Source organism: Peromyscus leucopus, chromosome 2 (assembly GCF_004664715.2).
Source record: "Peromyscus leucopus breed LL Stock chromosome 2, UCI_PerLeu_2.1, whole genome shotgun sequence".
Lineage (NCBI taxonomy): Eukaryota > Metazoa > Chordata > Mammalia > Rodentia > Cricetidae > Peromyscus > Peromyscus leucopus.
This window is the reverse complement of record NC_051064.1, coordinates 104,776,839-104,798,470: the sequence shown is the minus strand read 5'-3', so window position 1 is coordinate 104,798,470 and position 21,632 is coordinate 104,776,839. Positions and strand designations below refer to the sequence as shown.

The window sequence follows — 21,632 nt, the reverse complement described above, 5'->3', positions numbered from 1 at the left end:
TGTGTGTGTGTGTGTGTGTGTGTGTGTTTCTGCCATGGCGCACATGTGGAGGTCAGAGTACAATGGTGGGTGTCAGTTCTAGTGTGTGTGTGTGTGTGTGTGTGTGTGTGTGTTTCTGCCATGGCGCACATGTGGAGGTCAGAGTACAATGGTGGGTGTCTGTTCTCCCTTTCCACCATGTAGGTCCCAGGGATCAAACTCAGACTCATCATGCTTAGTGGCAAGTGTCTTTATGCCTGAGCCACCTTGCCAGAAATTCAGAACTTGTTTTCCATGCACGTGCACTTACCCTGTAACTCTGAGGGACGTGCAGCGCATAGACTGCATACTCTTAGGAAATCTTACTCCAGCTTTAGAACCTGGATTAGGGAGGTGATGTGCTTTGGCTCGTAAATATCTCCCCCAAAGCCTGGTGATAAATGGTTACCACCAGCTGCGCTGCTGGGAGGAGGTTCAGAGTTTAGGAGGGAAGGCCTAGTGGAAAGGAGTGAAGTCATTAGGGAGAATTCCCTCCAAAGGCGTGTTGGGGTCCTTCTCTTTCTCCTTGTTCTCTTTCATGTCCCTGCTGCCATTGGGGGCAGAGTCAGTTTCTTAAGACATGCGCTGCTACCATGATGGTCCCAAAGCAACGCCACCAACATAACATGGAGCTTTGAAACCCTGAGCCAAGGTAAACCTTTTTTTTCTTATAAGCTGTTTGTCACATGGACTTTGTTAGTGATGCAACACAGACTAATACAGGAACCAGAATCACTGACCTACTGCTCAGGTTAGGAAACGGAAGCAACACAAGACAGAAACTGAGCTAATAAAGGGTAGTTCATCCAAGGAAAGGCAGTCAAGTACTTTGAGAGACCGCAGGCTAGTAAAGATGTTATCCCTGCCCTCAGATCAATGCTGAGGAATCTATACCATTCTACTATCCAATACGACAGCCACTAGACACTTGTAACCATTTAAGTTTAAGTTAATGAAATTAAGCAAAAGTGAAAATGTATCACACTGGATCCAACTCAAGCCATAAAGCCACAGGTGGCTGCCATGTTGTACAATGCATACACAAACTGTTCTTGCCATTATAGAAAGTTCTACAAGCCTACATCACTGAGGAAACATGGGAGTCAGGTATATGATAAGCATAGGCACTATCTAGAAAGAAACATCATTGTTCATCTAAAGGGCGTAATGGAGTATGAGGAAGGAGAGAAGGTGACCGCATCCTGGGCCACAGGGTAGTTGTTAGAGCTACAAGGTGATAAAGACAAGCTACTTAGATTCTGTTCATGGCTACCCCTTCCAATGTCTGAGCAATATCAGTGCCCATCTTCCTCTGAAGAAATACTCATTATCCAACAAGTATTAGTGTCAATTATTAATGTTACTTTCAAGTAAAAATGTTGAAATGGGAGACAGTTTAGAAATTGCACTACCATATAAACAAAATTATATAGTAACTGGAATTATAAACTAAGTGTACACAAACCACAAACTCTTACATACCCCAATTTTTATATAGGGGTTGGTCTTAGATCAAGAAACTATTTTTCTTTCTTTCTTTTTTTTTTTTTTTTTTTTTTTTTTTGGTTTTTCGAGACAGGGTTTCTCTGTGCAGTTTTGGTGCCTATCCTGGATCTCACTCTGTAGACCAGGCTGGCCTCAAACTCACAGAGATCTGCCTGGCTCTGCCTCCCGAATGCTGGGATTAAAGGTGTGCACCACCGCTGCCCGGCTAGGAAACTATTTTTAAACATTCATTCACTTTCTTCCTCTTGGGGATTAAAATTAATTTCACATTTACACAATAAACATACCATTGCCTACCTCATGTATTTTATTCCTAAGTCAGTCTTAAGCTTGATATCTACTCTTGCAATTATTTGTTTGGGATAGAAATCAACTCTTCAGAAGAATGGATGTTTTGGCATTTCTAAGTTCATCATCCATCATTATAGAAAACACTCGTCCTATGCCATCACACAGATCAAATAGTCTCTTACATCTCATGTGCTTAAAGTGCGAAGGGAAATCCATGTTTACATTGTTCAGGATTCAACTGAAAACAAATTGTGGACTTAAAGCAACACTACTTATCATTTAGTGATCTTACCCTAAAACAGATGACAAATATGAACCCCAAAGAGTCCAAGACTTTTCCAGAATAGCAATTCCACAATTATAATTGACCTGAGAAAGTAATAAAGGCTCCTGACTATGTCAGAACTCCAGATGCTTAGTTCTGAGCAGCCACGTCTCCAAAATTCATTAAAACATAAGGTTTGGGGTCATTTGTGAGATTAATAATGACTGTGTTATTAACAAAGAATAGACAAACATAACTTCAGGATAAAATAAAAGATCGAAATTAGAAATACCTTCCAAAGCAAGGTGACATTTCTCTCTTTTCTAGTAACATCGCCACTCATTATTCTCCAAAATTCAGGTCCTCTCATAGGAACTGCAAATGACAGGGAGCACAAGTTGGACACATGTTCTTGGAAGGAATATTTTCAGTCACATTTGAAGCACATGCTTCTGCACTTTCAAGAACCATTAACAAATGTTCACAGACCTTTCACATCCGTGACAAGCGTGTAGGCTGGACTGCTCCAATTACTCCAGTACCCAAGTCCATCCAGCCGCCGGCAGCGAACCTGTGCCACGTAGACTGCACAGAGGTCCAGCACTGGCAGGCTGGCAGACTTTGATTTGGCATCAAATACCTCGTGCATCTGTAACAGAAATCACGCTGTCAACACACGTGCCTCCTATGGGTCCGGAAGTGCTCTTTTATTTTAAACCTTAACATGATTCCAAATGTAAGACGGAGTGATGTTGTATGTTCTCACTTCAAAAAAACGTATGACATTTGGCCAGTCAGGAGAGTGCTGCCTCCCACATCTGGTCATTCCCTGGTTGTCTCATTGCACTAGCAAGGTCAGTTCCAAACATACTCTTGCCCTACTGCTAATCCTTGTCCTCTGATCCTCTCTCCACCACAAAGACAAGAATTCAGAAATGGCGTCAGACAGGGCCCTCCTCTCTAGAGAATCAAGGGGATAAGACTCGCATACACCACAACTGATGTCATTGTGCTAATGATATCATCAGGGTTTCTTTCATTTCCATTCTTCGCAAGCTGCCCCTGCAAAACTGACACAAAACTTCTCATATGGACACTCAACTCTACGATTGTGTGATAAAAGTCGCCTCTTTTGAGCTGGGCGATGGTGGCTTACGCCTTTAATCCCAGCATTTGGGAGTCAGGCAGATCTCTGGGAGTTCGAGGCCAGCCTGGTCTACAAAGGAAGTTCCAGGACAGCCAGGACTGCTACACAGAGAAACCCTGATTTGAAAACAAAAAACAAAACAACAACAACAAAATAGTAGCCTCTTTCCAAATGTTCCATGCATGTATATACTGAAAGATATCAGAAGCTTAGGCAAAGTGTGGGTCCCTGAACAATGAGTGTGGAAACAAAGGATAAAATATGGCAAATATTTCTTCAATGAAGGCCTCCTCCAAACCTTTAATGTCATAAACTGCATCTCTACCCCAGAAAGGTGCAATGAGGCAGGGTTTCCCGAGCCTAGTTAGTCAGGCAATCTCTATTTCACAGAACAGTTCATTGGGAAAACACCCTGCCAAGTATGCTTTTATTCCTTACAAGGATTAGACTTTGACAATCTAGGTCAGTGCTTCTCAAACTTCCTAATGCTGTGACCCTTTAATACTGTTCCTCATGGTGTGGTGACCCCCAACCATAAAATTATTTTCATTGCTACTTCATAACTGTAGTTTTGCTACTGTTATGAGTCATAATGTAAATATCCGATATGTGACCCCTGGGAAAGCGGTTGCAACCCGCAGGTTGAGAACCACTGATCTAAGTAACGAAAGGAATTACACAGTGCAGGAGAGTATACTATTTGTGTGCCGGTGAGAGTGGGAAGCAATGAAACTCTGGAACATTAGAAGATGCTGTTGCACATTTAACTCTCAGCAGCTGTGATTACCTACAGGAGACCTGCTTGAGGTTGGTTATGGAAGGGAGAGGGGTTCACAGGGCCCCCACTTATCCCTGAGGGTTTCACTGTTGTGGGGGGAAGATGAGACATTGTTTTCAGTGATAGCCACTGGTAAGCTGCCCATGTTCCTGTGAAAAAATTCCTTACCAAAAATGGAGAAAAATGACTGGCTTGGAAGAGGAAGGGGATCAGCAGTAGGGGGATAATAGGTGGTAAGAGGGGGTGAATATGATCAGAATAATTATATATATATGTATATAAAAATATTGTAATGAAACCCATTATTAAGTATAATTAATGTATGTTCATAAAACACTTAAATAGCTTTTAGTAGTCTCAGCACTTGGGAGGGTAAAGCATCAGAAGTTCACAAGTTGAAGGCCAGCCTGGGCCACAGGGTGACTTTGAGGGCTGCCTGGGCTATAGAGTGACTTGAGGCTAGCCTGGGCTACAGAGAGGCTCCAATTTACAGAGGGGCAGGGGAAAGGAGAGAGAGAATGGAGAGGAAAACAATTAGAAGTAAAAGGTACCTTCCATTGTATTTCTTTTCCATTTAAGCCATATCGAATCTGGAACTGAAGGTTATTCTCTGGAAAGACAGGCTTTTCCCAAGATATTTTTAATAATCCAATGTTTATAGTAATCTCTGCTTTCACACTAGATGGAGGTAGTGGTTTTACTAGAAATTTAAAAATAATATCATATAATAGTAACTTAAACAGCAATATTAACCATCTTTATACTTCATATCTATAAAGCAATAGTATCCTTTTGAAAGCTTTCTCATTCATTGACTCATCCCTACAGCTTTGTGTAATACATAAGAAAAATGATTATCTCCACTTTGTAAGCACAAAGGTTCACTGAAAACCTCATCAGAACATTATCCATGTCACTTTGCAAGGTCAGAGAATACACTGACTGAGCTATTAGAAGCTTGCTTTCCATAATCTGAGGAAACAGATTTTAATAAGCAGAAAATAGAGGCAAAGGTGACTCAGATCGCAAATGATTTTAACATGATTTTTTAAAAAATTAAGACATGTTTTAAGATGAAATGCATAAAATATAGAAATGCACAGAAGATGGTTACCTTGTAACAAAGACTATAGAGGTCCAGCCCCTTAGAGTCTTTTTCCAGAGTTCTAGAAGAGACACTACCAGCAGTGAAAAATTGATCTGAGGGATGTCGAATGAATCTAAGCACACCAAGCTCTTTAGTCCATTCACTTTATTCTTCTCAGTCAAGTCTATCTACACAGCTTCGTTTCTGTTCTCATACTTAGCTCCTCTCTATCCCTTCTTCTACTGTTCTCTCCTTGTTCTCTTAGTTCTTTCCGTCTTCTCTCAAGTTTCCAGTTTGTATACACATACAATCAGCAATTCTCCGGCTGCACCGCTTTCTGGTAGGGTGAGGCAAGTGTACTTGGTTGCTAGATAGCCTGTGTCACAGCTTGATGCACCTGGTATGGAAAAGCCCTTATCTTTGAGTTAATTGTTAAAGGGGAAATCTTTTAGAACTAGGGATACCACTTGGGCTATGGGAGAAAAAAAAAAGGTTTAAACTTAATTTGGATAAGAAATAAAGCTTTGCACCTAATGTCCGTCTGGCCTTGGCAGTTACCTCAGTAAGATATTTCAGGAAATATCTCAGGAAACTAGTGGGTGGTCTGAGTGCTTATCTGTCTGCAGTCTGTCCTTGTATGTTTGGCAAGTATCTCAGATAAAATTCTTTTGTCTGGAGATGGCCCTAGCTGGATGCTTGCTAATGAAGATAACTACAGAAAGGCAGACTTCTGAGTCTAAGGCTAAAAAGGGGGAACAAAAGCCTGGGGATGTTATCCAGATATCCCAATTGTATAGGGGAAATTGTGCCCAATGAATGGTCAACCATACTGTTAGACGTTCTTGGGAAAAGAATCAAATGGGAAAGCTACAATAAATAGCACACCAGAAATCCATTGCAGGATACAGCTAACATATTGAAAAGCCAGTATCACCAATACTCCTTGAGTTTTGGCTTTATCCTCTGGAAGAGCCCTACTCTTCCAGATATTAGCTTTTGTCGTTGACAGCTGAATTCCTACTTCATATTTCTGTGGCTCACAGCAACCCTGTTTCTTCTTCCTCCTCCTCCCTGCCCCCTTCTCTCAGTAAGGTCTCACTTTGTAGCCTGGCTGGCTTAGGACTCACTGCATAGATCAAGCTGGTCTTGAACTCACAGAGATCTGTCTGCCTCTGTTTCCCTAGCACTGGGATTAAAGGTGTGCACCACACCCAGTTATCTTGTTTTTTTTAACATCTTATGTTGCTGCTCTTGACCTAACTTTGACTTACATCCAGAACATGCATTTGCCCAATATTATCAATTTTTCCAATGGAAGGCCATTTTTGCTAACAATAAGACTATAAGGAAACGTGACTTGTTGGACTAGAACCTGGAAGTCCAAGCACAGCTTAAGCCTCTAGATACCTTAATAGCATCAGGACATCAAGCATGAACTTCACAGTACCATATCAATCTTGTCTTTACTTGTGGGAGATGCCCCTAAATGGAGCAATGGGTTCCGTTGCCATAGCAATGTGCTAAAATGCTTAAGTACTATACTTCCACACCAGCTGGTAAGGAACTTTTCTCCTGAGATCATCCTCCTCTATCTCAGATTCCCTCAGCTCCCCTCCACAGCTGCCATGAGCCGGCATCTAACAGGTTAACACCAGATAGAGCCTGAGGTCTCTAAGATGATGGCCAGGGTGCTCCTCTTCTTGGAAGTTATTCTGATGGGTACCTCTGCCATTCAACTATCCAAAGAGAGGTGGCCCTTGACTGGAATATGAAGTACACAACTCTAGTGACAGAAAGGAATAGAAAGAAACGCACCAACTCATAAACTGAAAAACCACAGGTAGGGTGTTGTATGGGGGAAGATAGGAAAGGCCTCTGGATTGGCACAATATGAATGTTTGCCATCATTCTCCTCCTCCAAGTTTCACTTCTAAAAACAACCACTGCATGAAAAGTGTGGCCTCTTGTTTGAGCAGTACTTTTTAATCATTTAAGCAATCAGCACTAGTACTTTAGGCCATTCGGGACAAAACACCTTGAACTTGCCATTAGTATGCATTAAATTCCTCATAGCTCATGATAGTATCCATCACTAACCCCATAAGAAGATCAAACTTTCCTCTCTGGAAAAGGCCATTTCTTTTCAAGAAAGGAAATGTCCACATTTGAGACAATGTAGGAACTAATTCTTTGGTTGTGGTTCAGTGGGTCACATGGATGGATTCAGTGACTACCAAGAGGGAATGGGCCCACAGGGACGCACACATCAGGGGGGTATGAACACACAGTTGATGGGTGGTACAGAATGTCTATGTTCCTAATCCAAGTTTTGAAAGCTAGGAAGAGGTGGAGCTGAGATTTACATCCCAAAGCTTCATTTCCACATTGCTCTTTTCCTAAGGCAAAATGAGCCTGATTTAAAATTCTTCAAGTTTTGGGAAGCAAAGCACTCAATGTTATCCAGAGAGCAGTTGCTGGCTTCATGCTGTGTGTGACTGTTCATGGCCCCTTATTAGCCTAGAGTACTGAGGAACAGAAAAGTACCAATTGCAGTAAAAACACAATGGAATCATGGAACAGAAGAGATAATTGATCAGTTGGGCATTTATGTAGGAAAACAGATCTAATAACTAAAATGAGTTCATCCTATATTTAAAAAATAGATTCTACTTCAAACGTATGCTGATTAATGGTAAAATATACTGATTTTTGACATAACTTCATAATAAAATAATGTATAGCAACAAAATAAATGACCAGAAATGGGTCATTTTTCAAATATTCCACAGTGACTTTGGAAGAATACACCAAATATCTCTCTCTCTCTCTCTCTCTCTCTCTCTCTCTCTCTCTCTCTCTCTCTCTCTCTCTCGTTTTTTTGAGACAGGGTTTCTCTGTGTAGCTTTGGAGCCTTTCCTGGAACTCACTTTATAGCCCAGGCTGGCCTCTAACTCACGGAGATCCACCTGCCTCTTCTTCTCAAGTTCTGGGATTAAAAGCATGTGCCGCCACCACCACCCAGCTCATCAAACATCTCAAAGGTTCTTTGAATCCTTTGATCTCAATACTTTTTAAAAAAAAAAATCTGTGAATATCATTACAGATCTCATCATCTTTGTCCATTTTCTTCACTTTCTTCTGATATTTCAAATGCCTCTTACCCAGCCTCACAAATTAAAGTCTTGAAATATGATTACTCAGCTTATATTATCCAAATGAAACTTTCAGATTACAATAGCAAGTGCTTTCAGAACTACAGGGCAGGGATCCTTTATATGTCAGAAAATTCTCACAAAATTGCACTCACAGTGACGCATGCAGCTCAGGAAGTGTTGCATGGAAGTATCCAAGTGCTATGAATCTGTTATCCATATTTATAAACAAAACTGCTACAGAGAATATAAACATAGACTCAAGATGGTAATAAAAACTCAAAACTAGAGATCTTCCTAAGGCTAATTCCTCTATAAATAAAATCAGTTTTTTTTTTTCTTCAAAATCTAGTGTGATTGGAAAATGGCACCCAAATCTAAGGAAAATACACATACCTACGGAGTCGGGAAGGACACACGTTGGTGGAGAGTCAAGTGAACCTAAAGAATGGTTGATTCTGATCCACATTGTGTAGCCAGATAATAAAAAGATGGGCTGGAAAACACATTCATAAAAGCCATCCCTCTGCAAGATGCAGCTTTTGGACTCGGATGCAGGATGAATAGATGGACTATCAGAACAATACAGGCTGCTCCTTAAAAGATAATTTAAAAAAATATATATCCAGTTAATATGCAGTATTAATAAGAGGAAGAAGATGTTTTAGAGATCTGATTTGTTGTTCAAAAGAAGAGATCGTGTTCTCTGTCTAAAACTGGGTGCTTTTATCAGAAAGACACTCTTAGCTCCTAGCTCTCTCCAGATCTTAGTCTTTCCACAAAAACAGTAACTATAAGCCTACTGCATGAGCAAGGAGTAGTGAAGGAAACGGAAGGAGCTGACAAGCAGGAAGGTGAGGAATGGAGTGCAGGACTGTGATGGTTACACCAGTCCACTAGTTCTCAGCCTTCCTAGTACTGCGACCCTTCAGGACAGCTTCCGGTTGTGGTCACCCCAACCATAAAATTATTTTGTTCCTAATTTTTATACTGTTATGAATCATAATGCTGTAATTTTTATACTGTTATGAATATTGGTAATACTCTGTAATTTTTATACTGTTATGAATCATAATGTAAGTATTTTTTTGGAGATAGAGGTTTTAAGGGGGTCGGATCCCACAGGTTGAGAACCCCTGTCCTAGAGGCTTGCATCAGTGACATGACTGTTGTAATAAGGATTGAAAACAGGACTGGGGGTACTTCCGTGGTGAGGGGAAAGCAGATTCTTCTCACTTTAAACAGTGGGTTAAATTGCAACAGAAAGTGAGAATGTAACTGATGGGAACATTTGGCTTGATTGACAGTTCCCTAATACTTTCTAGTCCAAACTGATGTAATGAAAATGCATGCCAAATCCTAATCCATACATGAATGGTCGTGAAATATGTTATTCATTTTCTCAGAAATGAACACTTTTTTAAACATTAGAGGTCTCAACTTCCTCACAGAACACATGTTTCTTCTCTTTGAAATGGTCCTTCTGACACTGCTCTGAAAATGGTGTTTAAATGACGAAAGCTGTGACTACCCTCTCAACAGGGATGAAAATGAGAAGGAAAAAGAAAATGAAAATACTAAAATCTTTTCTTATTTACCATCTTTGTAATATTTTCTGCTCAAGGTTATCAGTGTGTGTGTGTGTGTGTGTGTGTGTGTGTGTGTGTGTGTGTGTGTTCAGATAACCAGTGGTGAGTGAGAAATACCAATGACAGAGGGATTTGTAATCGTCACTGAATAGAAAATAGCAGTGCAGACACGGTGGCAAAGGTCTAACTTGGAATGATTAGCATCATCATCATGACAGCAATTCATTGATTGCTCTAATGCAATGTTTCCTAGGAGACACTGTGTTACTTAACTAAAATGCCATAAATTGCCAATAAAAGCCATTAATTGTCCCCTACAAACCATATAAATCCTACCATTCTCTCTATTTTACAGACAACTTGGAATTTTACACACAAGGAAATTAACATGTGGGAGGTCCAAAAACTCACTAATTATTTTTAGTTGATTACCTGAGGATCCGGTGAATGTCAGGATGGGAAATGAACCACAGGGCTTATAAAATGGTCTTCGACAAACATATGTTTGCATGTGAAAATGCATGGGAAGACATGTAATTTCAATGGCCTATCATGAACTTTCAATTGGTTTAAAAAATATTCATAGCACATAAGATAAAGACAGTAATTTTTCCCATTTAGGAAACATGGAAATTGCCATTTTTCTTCCAATACTGCAGAGGAGTCAACACAGATCATGAGGGACAAAGTTCAGATCACAGGATTTGAGAGGAGAGATATAGTTTCCGAGTTGAAATTTTAGATTTTAAGACTAAATGGGCACATTGCACAAACTGAGATTCTCCATCACAAATTTTAATAACAGAATATAGACTATAAGAGTAACAAACATACTGGACGGCTACCATGGGATCCTCTAAAACTAAGGAGGCATTTATCCTCTCAACAGAGAGACAGTTTAGGTCACATGCTATGTCGAGACAAGGGAAATACAAGAAAGGTAAAAATAAATAAGTACACAATTCTCTTTAATGGAACGTATTACCCCTTATTAACCACTGTTTCATCCTAAATTAATTCACTCCATTCTAAAAAGCAGTCCCATCCTATAGAATCTTGTCCCTTTGCCTCATTTTCCTAAAATACTGACCTTTAGCCGAATGATGTTCAATTTTTTTTTAAGATTTACTTATTTATTATGTATACAATTTCTGCCTGCATATGTGCCTGCAGGCCAGAAGAGGACACCAGATCTCATTATAGATGGTTGTGAGCCACCATGTGGTTGCTGGGAATTGAACTCAGAACCTTTGGAAGAGTAGCCAATGCTCTTAACCTCTGAGCCATCTCTCCAGCCCCCTCAACTTTTTTTTGCACAGCCTACTTTAGCCCATTCTCTGAGCTATACACCACATATGAAATAAATCTCTTGCCTCTCTTGGATGTCACTCAAGAGTCAAAATGCAATCCCAGGAAACTGCTTGGCAGACATGATAATATGAAGTTAAAACAAACTATATATATAGCCTCAGGTGTGAATGTTTTCAAAGATTACAATTTATGTAATAACTCCTCACAATTTTTCTAACAAATTATATTCAAACTTTTGCTCAGGGAGAAAAAAATGTGCCAGATTTCTGCTATCATAATAGATTTAACAGAAAACCTAACTGAGCCAGGGAAAAACAAAGAAGCAAACATACAAAAGCAAAAAACAAAGAACAATACATACCTGTGATACCTCAACTGCACAGTGCTTCCCACAAGTGATTGGATTGTGCTGGGTGACCATCTGCAAGTCATTTTAGTTAAGTACCCATCAGTTTCACATGATATATTGATATTGACATCTATTTAAAACACATTAAAATATTAATATGAAGTACAAACACCAAAAATCATGAAAAACATTTTCTTGACATCTTTCATAGGGCTCTAACACAGTTCATGACAACGAGCGATCTTGTGGGACAGAATGAGCGAGGCCTTGGGGTGCTTACCGATCACATATAACTCAGCGTAACGGTGATGGCACTCTTGCCCACTACAGCAGTATACTGCGTCATAGGCAAACTTCCCTCGAGGTCTGGTGGCTTTCAAGTTGGAAAAGGTGACTTTGCTAACGTGGTCATTCATGGCACTGTACTGTATTTCAGGGATTTTCTCAGCTAGATTCATCCACCAAACTATCTGTTTTGAGGAAATAATTTGGTTTTCATTTTTGTAGATGCAATGAAAGGAGGCGTTTGATCCAACACTTGTCAGAATTTTGGGTGGAAAGTACATGACATCTGTAACACAGAAAGAAAGATGGGCATTCAGATGGAAACAGAAAGCATCATGGGAGCAGCCTGTACCGCAGGAAAGAGATCCCCACATTCCTAGTTACCGTGCCAAAAACCAAGTAAGTGCACTGAGAAACTGGCTGATGTTCTGCACAGCCCTGCAGAGCCCCAGTAACCCCGGCTCTCAAATGAAAAGAGCCTCCATGAACACCATCACAAGCTTCCAAACATGGGGCTTATTCATTACAACTATGTTTTAGCAACTGTCATTTTTCCAAGTGACAGGCAAAATTAGCTAAATGGAGCATCATTATTTCCACCATGATTCATTTTCTACCAGACTATTTAAAACTGAATGTGTACGTGTGGGCACATATAAAAATAAGTAAATAAATGAACGTTAAAGAAAAAGGAACGGCCTGAGAGATGGTTCAGCAGGTAAAGACTCAAGCCTGATGACCTGAGTCTGATCCCTAGGACCCACATGATGGAGTGAGAGAACTGATTCCTACAAGTTGTTCTCTGATCTCAACATGTGCCCCATGGCCCATGTGTGCGTGCAAAAATAAACGTAATTTTAAAATTTCAAGAGAATCGGTGAAACATAGCACGTGTTCTTAGCACAGATCACTATGATACCAAATCCAGACAGAAAGGGAGCTGTTGCTATTGTTTTTTTCATAGTTATGAGAGTTTCTAACAAACAGGTAAAGAAATGGGTAAAAGAGTTTGCTCTGTAATATCATGACAAATTTGCTCTGATGGTTTTATATGTACCGCCCACACTGGACACTTGCACTAAGTGTATCTGTGGAAACAGAAACAGGATTGCACGGGGCAGAAGCACTGGACTCTGGCCATGACTGTAATCCCAGTCTCGAGGACATGCCGCCTTCACGTGAATGGGACTCCCTGCTGACCTGTGCCTGTCACACACCTGAGAGATGACTAACTCCACTCAGTGTGTACCACAGCCTCACCACTGAACTGTCTCAAAGCCTCAGAGCTGCTCTTATTTTCTAGAAAGGGACAGAGTAACTCTCATAAAATAAGCATTTTCATTTACAGATTATTTTTAAAACTTCAAGGTATTTCAACATCAAATTTATCTAGTGAGGCTTAATTGAGAAATAAAGTTAAAATACGTATGGTTTGTGACTGATTAAACGCTTAAATCTAGGCTTAAACACAAAAATAAAAAGTGACAATCTATAAATTTATACCAAAAATTGATGAAACATATTAAATAAATGTTGAATACTTAATTTTCAAAAGGGCACAAATCCCATCCTAGTAAATATTATGCAAAATTTAGTTTGAAGAATAGGACAGCTATGACTTTCTTTATATGGCCAAAAACCACTGATAACTTTACAATATCTATATTAATGAATTTTATTAAAAGTAGATATTCTAGTGATAATAGTAATGATATTAATTACTCAAAGAATATAGGCCATGAATCAAAGCATCTTTAGGTAAAGTTCTTTTAGAATGTGTTTATCACAATCCCAGAAAATGGACTTTTTTGTTTTGGTTTGGTTTTGGTTTTTCGAGACAGGGTTTCTCTGTGTAGCTTTGCACCTTTTCCTGGAACTCGCTCTGTAGTCCAGACCAGCTTCAAATTCACAGAGATCTGCCTGTCTCTGCCTCCCAAGTGCTGGGATTAAAGGCGTGCACCGCCACCATTGCCCGGTGAAAATGGACTTTTTAATTCTAGGTGATGTGCTGAATTTTCTTTAAAGGGAAAACACGGAGCCTGCTTATATAGATGATTTGTAATTCAGCACACATCACCAGCCATTATGTCAGCACAGTGGATAATACTCTAAAGAGAAACATTTGGGGGAGCTGCTTAAGTGGACGAGTTTTTGTTCCCACTGCAAGCCTCTTGGTTTGTTTCTTAGATAGTGGGTTTCTTTCTCTTGATCCTCACCTACTAGCCCTCAGAGGCAGCTAAGCCATCTGAGATTATCAGGCAGCATTATGGTTGAGACCTTAAATTTCTCCAAAAGCCCATAAGCTAAAGGCTGGGATACCAGCCTGTGCTGCTATTGGGATCTATAAAACCTTCATGAGGGACTGTCCAGTGGAAGGAGTCAGGACATTTGGAGTGTGCTCCTGATAGGGACATTGGGACCCAGGCTCCTTCTTCATCTCTCTGTGTTCTGCTAGCAGTGAGCTTAACAGATCTCCTCTCCTGCAGGCTCCCACTGCTGATGGAGTGGGTTGTCACAGGCTCAAAGCAACTGGGTCAAGACTAAAACCTAAAATACAAGCCAAAATTTATTTTTCATTTTTTACAATTAAGTTTTGTGGGGAATTTTGACTAGAAGGTAGCTATTTACTCACTTTCCCCCCCCCCCCCCGTATTTTTTTGTTCAGGATGTCTGAAGTCTAGAGATACACCTGAGTTATAAATAAAAGTCTAGCTGTTAATAGTCATATGATTGACTATTACACAAGCTAACTGATAAGGGTGTGTGTGTGTGTGTGTGTGTGTGTGTGTGTGTGTGTGTGTGTGTGTGCTTTATATCTGACTGTGTTGGGGACACAGAGGTCCTTATCCTCACAGAGAAGCACTAAGAGAACCAGGGATGTTAATCATGCCAAGGTGTCTCCTCAATGGAGGAGATGCAAATCAAATACCTACATTCCATCTAGAAAGCTGAGAGTGGAGGTTAATGATCTGGTGACCTTTTTGCTATCTAAAAGGACAGCTCTCACCCTAATTCCCCAGAATGATTATCCCAGACTCTTCCCTCCCTAGACTGTTACCCATCCTTAGGGGAGATGTCAGGACTACTTTATGGCCTGCTGACCTTTATGCTATCAGTCAGAGGCCACACTGGATTCTAGGCCTTTAGCTACAGAACCCACTCTCATGGTCACATGTGTTTTGTCAGTTTCTGTGTAGTCGCACCTTAAGCTTTATTGTGTACCTGGATTGACTGTTGCATGGAAACCTTTCCCCTGTGTTTTAATTATGCTAACAATGAACTCCCCGAAGTCTGATCCAGGTTGACAAAGTCAATCTGCACGGGGTTTTCATTCCTATCTCTTTGTGCAGTTCACTTCGCTGTATGACACCCACATGACTATATTATATAAGAATGCAAAGTGTGAGCTGGCATTTGAAAAAACAAGCAAATATAAACGTGTAGATATTGACATACATTGCTAAGAAAAACAGAGCTGAAAACATATCCATCTAAAGACCTAAACTGAATGAGATCAAATCTTTGGCAAAATGCAACAAGCCAGTATATTATACGAAGTTTCTAAAATAGCATTTATATTCAGCCTTGAATCCCAGCAAACTTTGAAAAACAATATTGATTATTTTAGCACTGCCTCTTTTTCTTGAAGGGGGAATTTTAAATTTTAATTATGAAGTAAAACAAGAAAATAAAGAAACATCTTTCTATAGAAGATAAGCACATTGCCCAGTGGTTAATAAAGGCAGGCTTTCAGTGCAGGTAGGCATGGGGGCCTTCTATTTCCTTTGTACAGTTTTTTTTTCCTCTTCCCTCCCGACCTGACCCCACAGCACCACACAGAATCCTCTACCTGGGATACTGCAGTTTTCATTCCCTCCATATGACTCGTAGGGCACAGCTAGTCAGTAAGAACTGATAGTAGAAGATTCAGTTTCCCTTAGGAATCAACCATAAAGTTCAAAAGCTGAATCCTCAGCATCTTATTACACACATGGGGACAGTAGAAAGTTATCTGAGGAATGAAGATATAAAATCCCCATCTAAGTCTCCTCATGCCGGGTCCCTGGGTCTTCCAGGCTGAACTAATTGTTCCACACTTGGTTTAGCTCCCTCTCATGCATGATCTTACTTTGTGCCAAGCAATTAGTGGCGCTCTTCCCAGCTCTTTAGGTTTTGAGATTCTGAACACATAGGCTGTGAACTCATAAACTAAGATGGTATCTGATGTTCACTGAATGTCTGTTAAGAGTCAGGTGCTGTGATACACACTCCATTGTGTTATTTCATCATACAAAGCCATCCGTATAAAAACATCCTGATCTTACAGACAAGGAAACTGAGGCACAGAAAGATTAAGAACCTCTCCAAAGAAATCATAATGATGGCCCTTTTGCAAACTGGCAGACTCCAAAATCAATGCTTCTAAGACATTGATGCAACTTGCTTTCTGACTAATTAACACATCTTCGATACAATGTAATCAATAAGGAAACTTGTTGAATGAAATAGATTGACTGTGATCAATGTTTTACATTGCCATTTCTGTGTATCCACAATCAACTCGAGTAAATCAACTCCAGTTAAGATGAACAAGCAGACTACCAAAGGACAATTAAGTGTCTTCCTAAAATCACAGCTCAACGGTGGCAGGGTTGGCAACGGCACAAGATTCTCAGGGCTCTGAAAAATGCTGCATCTCACCTCTCCAGGGAACCTGTGAACAAACCGCAGTTTCTCTGATGTTAAAAATAACTTTGAAGGTAGGCAGAGAGGAGAGGGTGGCTGGATGCCAGACACACAGGTCTGTGAGTCACTGCAGCCAGATGGAGAGCCCAGGAGATCACTCACACCTGCAAAGGCCTGCTGAATAGCATGTGCCAGAGGTGGAAGTCTAGGTCAAATGTCGGCCAGCCTCAATGAGCACCCAAGAGCGTCAGTTGTATTCACAGTGTTCTCAGTAGTAACAAGCTCTGGGGTGGATTTCCAGGTAGAGCTGTACCAGGCTTTCTTAGCTGATACCAACAGGTTGTTGTAGCAGTTAGGAACATGAAGGCAGCTGATTCCAAGAAAAGAACAGGACCCACCCACAGTTTGAAAAGCTTCTACCAAGCTTGCATATTGGTGGGAAAATCTGATGGTAAAATCAATTTTTTACTGTTGACACCAGATGCTGTGGAACAGCAATCACATCTACAGGAAACAGTGGCAAGATATTGCCACACACTGACTACAGAATGAGATGTATCCTCCAAAATGGCTGGATCTTTACTGACACCTTGAAAGGCTTTTGACATGAATACCACTTTTATCCTCTGTGTTATGATGAATCCAGGGATCAAACCAAAGAATACAAAATAGCCAGAGTGAGGGGAGAAAGAAAAAAAAAACCCACAAACAGTTTTGGGGTCTGATGTCAATACAAGGGGAAAATATGGTATTCACTATTGTGGAGAGTCCATCCTCTAAAAATACTTAGCATTGCTCGGGTACTATTTGTTGGCATTACAAGAGGTCCTGGGGTTAGAAGGGCAACTGGTGTTCCTAATCCCCAGACCCTCGCTGGACCACCTGGTCCTATCCAAGTGGCTGGAGTCCATCCCAGCAGGTAATGACCACCCAAGTAAGAGGCACAGTAGCAGCTGCTGCTGTTGCTGCTCCTGATGGTATTGTGGAAGCCCTGGTACCCTCCAGGACAGAGCACTCCATCCCTACCTGCAGCCTCATCTCCAGGAACTGGAGTTCCTCTGCCTGGTTTGAGACCACTCTTAGGCCCACCAATTGACCTGCACCCTGCTCAAGGAACACTGATGTGCATGCCTCTCTTCATGAGTGAATGCCCTCTACCAGGAATTGGAGGTCCACCCCCTCCCCAGGAATGCATGCACCAAGACTCTAGGATGTTGCTAATGAAGATGCTTCTCTTTCCCCTGTAATGCATCTCATGATATTGTGTGGTCTGTGAGTTCTTTGTCCCCTCTCCCTGTATTAATTATAGCTAATAAAAAATACATGAGCAGGGTTGCAGGGGTTTTTTGTTTGTTTGTTTTTTGTTTTTTGTTTTAAAGCCAACTCTGAAAGTATGAAGACTTCACTCTGAAAACTCCAAAAGCAGGCTGGTGAGATGGCCCAGTAAAGGAAGTGTTTGATGCACAAGGCTGAGAACCTGAGTTCAGATCCCCAGCACTGCATAAAAAGCTGAGCAAAATAACCAAAGCCTGTGATCTGGGCACTGGAAAGCAGCGACAGGAGGATCCTAGGGGCTTGCCCAGCCAGCTAGCCCAGCTGAATCAGCAAACTCCAGGTTCAGGAAGAGACTCTGTCTCAAATAATATGGTGAAGGTGGAAGAAGATAGCCAAAGTCAACCTCTGGCCTCTGAAAGCACCCCTCCCCGCCCCCCTCCACACACTCACGTGTGCACCACACCTCTAAAAGTAAGCATTTAACACGTTTATCTCAAATGAATACACTTGGATTCTAAACGTTAAGTTAAAGAATTAACAACGTCAGTGGTATACACTCTAGGTTTTTAAAGTGGAAATTTCACATTAACTTTTTATCTTTTTGAAGTGTTCCACTATGCAGCCAAGGCCAGCCTCAAACTCATAATCCTCCTGCCTCATGCTCCAGAATCCTGGAATTCACAGGCATGGGCCACCATGCCCAGCCTAAATATTTCTTTTTCATATTAAAAAAAAATGACTCCATAAGAGGGTGTTTTGGAAACAAATACGTAAGAACTCTGATGTAATTTTCATTAGCAAATGAGCCTTCTCAAGATTTGTGTAAAAATGTAGCAGGGCATAGGCACATGTGTCTATAATCCCAGCTCTCAAGATCAGCCTAGGCTATATACCCAGACCCTTGTCTCCAAAAATAATTTTAAATGAAATGTTAATATTATTTCTCCTCTTGTTGTGGGAAATAAAAATTGAAGATGTTCATGATATACCCATGGCAAGGAAGGTCAGGACTGGGAGAATATTTCCAGAGAAGCTAGGCCTACCTTGTGTGGTAAAAACTCGAGGCAAACTCCAGTCACTCCAGATTCCTGAGCCATCCAGTCTCTTGCTCCTCACCTGAACCTCATAAGAAGATCCAGGAAGCACACTGTGTACCAGCAGGAAAGGATCGGAGACAACTTCAGCAACCTGTTAAATGTTAGGTTGAAACAGCAGAGCATCAAGTTGGCGAGGAACATTTGCCAAAACGGATAAAAGGTAAGGCTTAGCAAATCTCAAAGAAGTATAATCTTACAGACAAACTGTCTGGCTACAGAATTAAAACAGAGATCAATGACTAAATGAAAAACAAATGCATCTGTCAGTATAAATTTATAAATAGATCAAACAATTGTGACAATTAACAAGTAGTAACTAAATACGAATTCCAATACGGTCTTCCAATATGGTGGATTTGGTGGAAATGGTGCCAAAGTTTTTAGGAATTCTGCAGCCACTTTGCCATCCATTGTACATCTGGTAGAAAACATTATGCAGAGGTGTAGAGAGGGTTGTGGGGATCTTAGAGAGGAAAGCTGCACGAGAAGAGGCCATGAATGATACTGAAGTCCTGATCCTGTTGGCTACATCCTGACCCTGAACTACGGGGCATGAGTCAACACACCATTTATAAACCAGAGCAGAAGCATCCGAGGCCAAACCCTGTAGAAAACACACTCCAGCTAGGATCTGCCTGTGCGGCACATTCAGTTTTCCACTAATGTGCCTCAACTGAACTCCCTGCTCTTTTCAAGACTGTGAGAGGAAAAAAGGGGTCATAGGTTAAAAATCATGAAAAGCATAAGATAAGCCTAGAACAATATCAGGACCTTCCTATTTACGGTCCTGTGATTTCTGACTTACTATAAGAAAATATCTCACGGCAGCCTTAACTCTGCATCCATACACCTGACATCGAGAGTTCCCGAACTGCTCTCTGTAAAAATAAGGCTTCAGAAGAGTAATGCCGTTCTAAAAAGATTGATTTCTACCTTGGAATGATGCAACACTTTGGTTCACCATGTGCTACGAAAGCTTTCACATGACCCCACAGGCCATCCGTGACCTCCTCCTCCTCCTCCCCGCCCACTCCTGTCTCTGATGTCATCCACTACCAGTTGTTTTCCCTGGCAGTCTCAGCCACACTGGCCTCTGCACTGCTGTCCCCCTCCCTACTTGACTTCCATTTTCCTGGATCCCTACAGAGCCATCTCCCCAAGTCCTTGCTCAAATATCACCCTCTCAACGAGGCCTTCTGAAACCTCCACTTACTAGGGCAATCTTTCCTCATCCTCTTTGATCCCAAAGTATCTTGCTGCATCTAGAATAGCTCCTGGCAACAAACAGGCACTCAAAAAAACACATTAGCATAGGCCAAAGAGGATGCTGACTGACTTCACAACACAAATGCCTATGTTGTGTGCAAACACATAAACACACTGAGCAATGGAAAAGTAAGAATGCAATGTAAATCAGCAGCACTCTACAGGTGAAAACGATTATGTTGAAATTTTATAACTTTCCGTAGTGTGTATAAATTATTTCAATGTGTAATATTCAATATAATTCAATCCTTTCTAGAAAGCACAGGCATGGATAATTTCTAAGAGACTTAGGAATCTTCCATTGCTTCTTAAGTTTCACTTTCTTTGCCAAAATATACTCACCTCTTTTTTAACTGTAGAATTCTCTGAGTATTTCACTTGATATTGAAGTGGAAACAGTGCCACCGGTGGGCTGTCCCAAGAAATCTTTAAATTACCATCATCTGTGATTTCCATTTGTAAACCTAACGGTGGATCAGGTTTCACTTAAGGAGGGAAAAAAAGACATTTAACTCAGGCAATTTTCATGGCAATCATATCCGAGTAAAATGAGGTTGAAATGAACTTCCAGCATAGCTTGCCTTTCAAATACTTAAAAAGTTAAATCATTTGAGGGCTAATTACAGAGGTAGAGCAGAGATGCATGATGGGCCCGGCCCTTGTAGCATACTTAGCAAACCACTGTCTGTCTTTCCCCTGGGTGGGAAGGACAATAAACCACTAAGTGGGATTGTTTTGATAAATGTAATCTCCTTCTACAAAAAGTCGGCCTAGCTTCACTTCGCCTAGCAATTTTCAAGCTCACGTGGAGTTTCTGCCCAGTTCAGTCACTGTACTTGCTTTCACTGGTCATAAGGACAACAGCAGTGTGCAGAACAGTATTCAGAAAATGCACAGACCTCGGCAAGAGTCAGCATATCTGTTCATGTAAAATAACAATCCAAACACACCTACTCAACTCAAAACCAATTTCCCATGCAATAATGTACCATTCATATGGCCCTGACTGTTTCTGGACATAGGAGTGGGGTTTCTTAGCTTAATAGCTTAATGGGGATTTGAACCAGGTAAATCTAAGTTCAAGTGTACACGTGCATATTGACATTTGTATGTGCATATGTAAGTACATGACTATTTCAACCAATAAAAATCCTTTTAAATATGTGAAGAAACAATTTAAATATCTTACAGGTAAAGATTACTTTAATACGTTATGGTTCATATCATAAAGGAAATTCAAGCAGCCATTAAAAATCACATTGTAGTAGAATATTGAAAAACATTAACTTCTGAAGTTCAAGAGGCTTATCACAAATTCATACTTTGTTTTATAAAATCTATTTTATTTTTATTTGTGTGTGTGCGCGCGTGCGTGCACACGCGCACACGCGCGCACACACACGCATTCAAGTACCCTAGGAAATCAGCAGCTGAGAGTGACACACTTCCTCCAACAAGGCCACACCCACTCCAACAAAGCCACACCCACTCCAACAAAGCCACACCTCCTGATAGTGCCTTTGGGAGGCC

At 40.8% G+C, this 21,632-nt stretch overlaps 1 protein-coding gene across 4 annotated transcripts in view; it reads right to left on the bottom strand.

The window, feature by feature from the left end:
• Positions 1-21,632, bottom strand: part of Lepr (leptin receptor) — an 81,499-nt gene that overhangs the window by 28,739 nt on the left and 31,128 nt on the right. For all 4 annotated transcript variants that reach the window (XM_037202734.1, XM_028870228.2, XM_028870229.1 and 1 more), the window contains exons 6-13: positions 20,445-20,587; positions 18,783-18,927; positions 11,774-12,064; positions 11,506-11,623; positions 8,641-8,840; positions 4,557-4,705; positions 2,570-2,729; positions 2,373-2,455 (exon numbers count right to left, since the gene is read on the bottom strand). In XM_037202734.1, the coding sequence (XP_037058629.1) occupies positions 2,373-2,455; positions 2,570-2,729; positions 4,557-4,705; positions 8,641-8,840; positions 11,506-11,623; positions 11,774-12,064; positions 18,783-18,927; positions 20,445-20,587 (1,289 nt within the window). The remainder of the gene's footprint in view (positions 1-2,372; positions 2,456-2,569; positions 2,730-4,556; positions 4,706-8,640; positions 8,841-11,505; positions 11,624-11,773; positions 12,065-18,782; positions 18,928-20,444; positions 20,588-21,632) is intronic.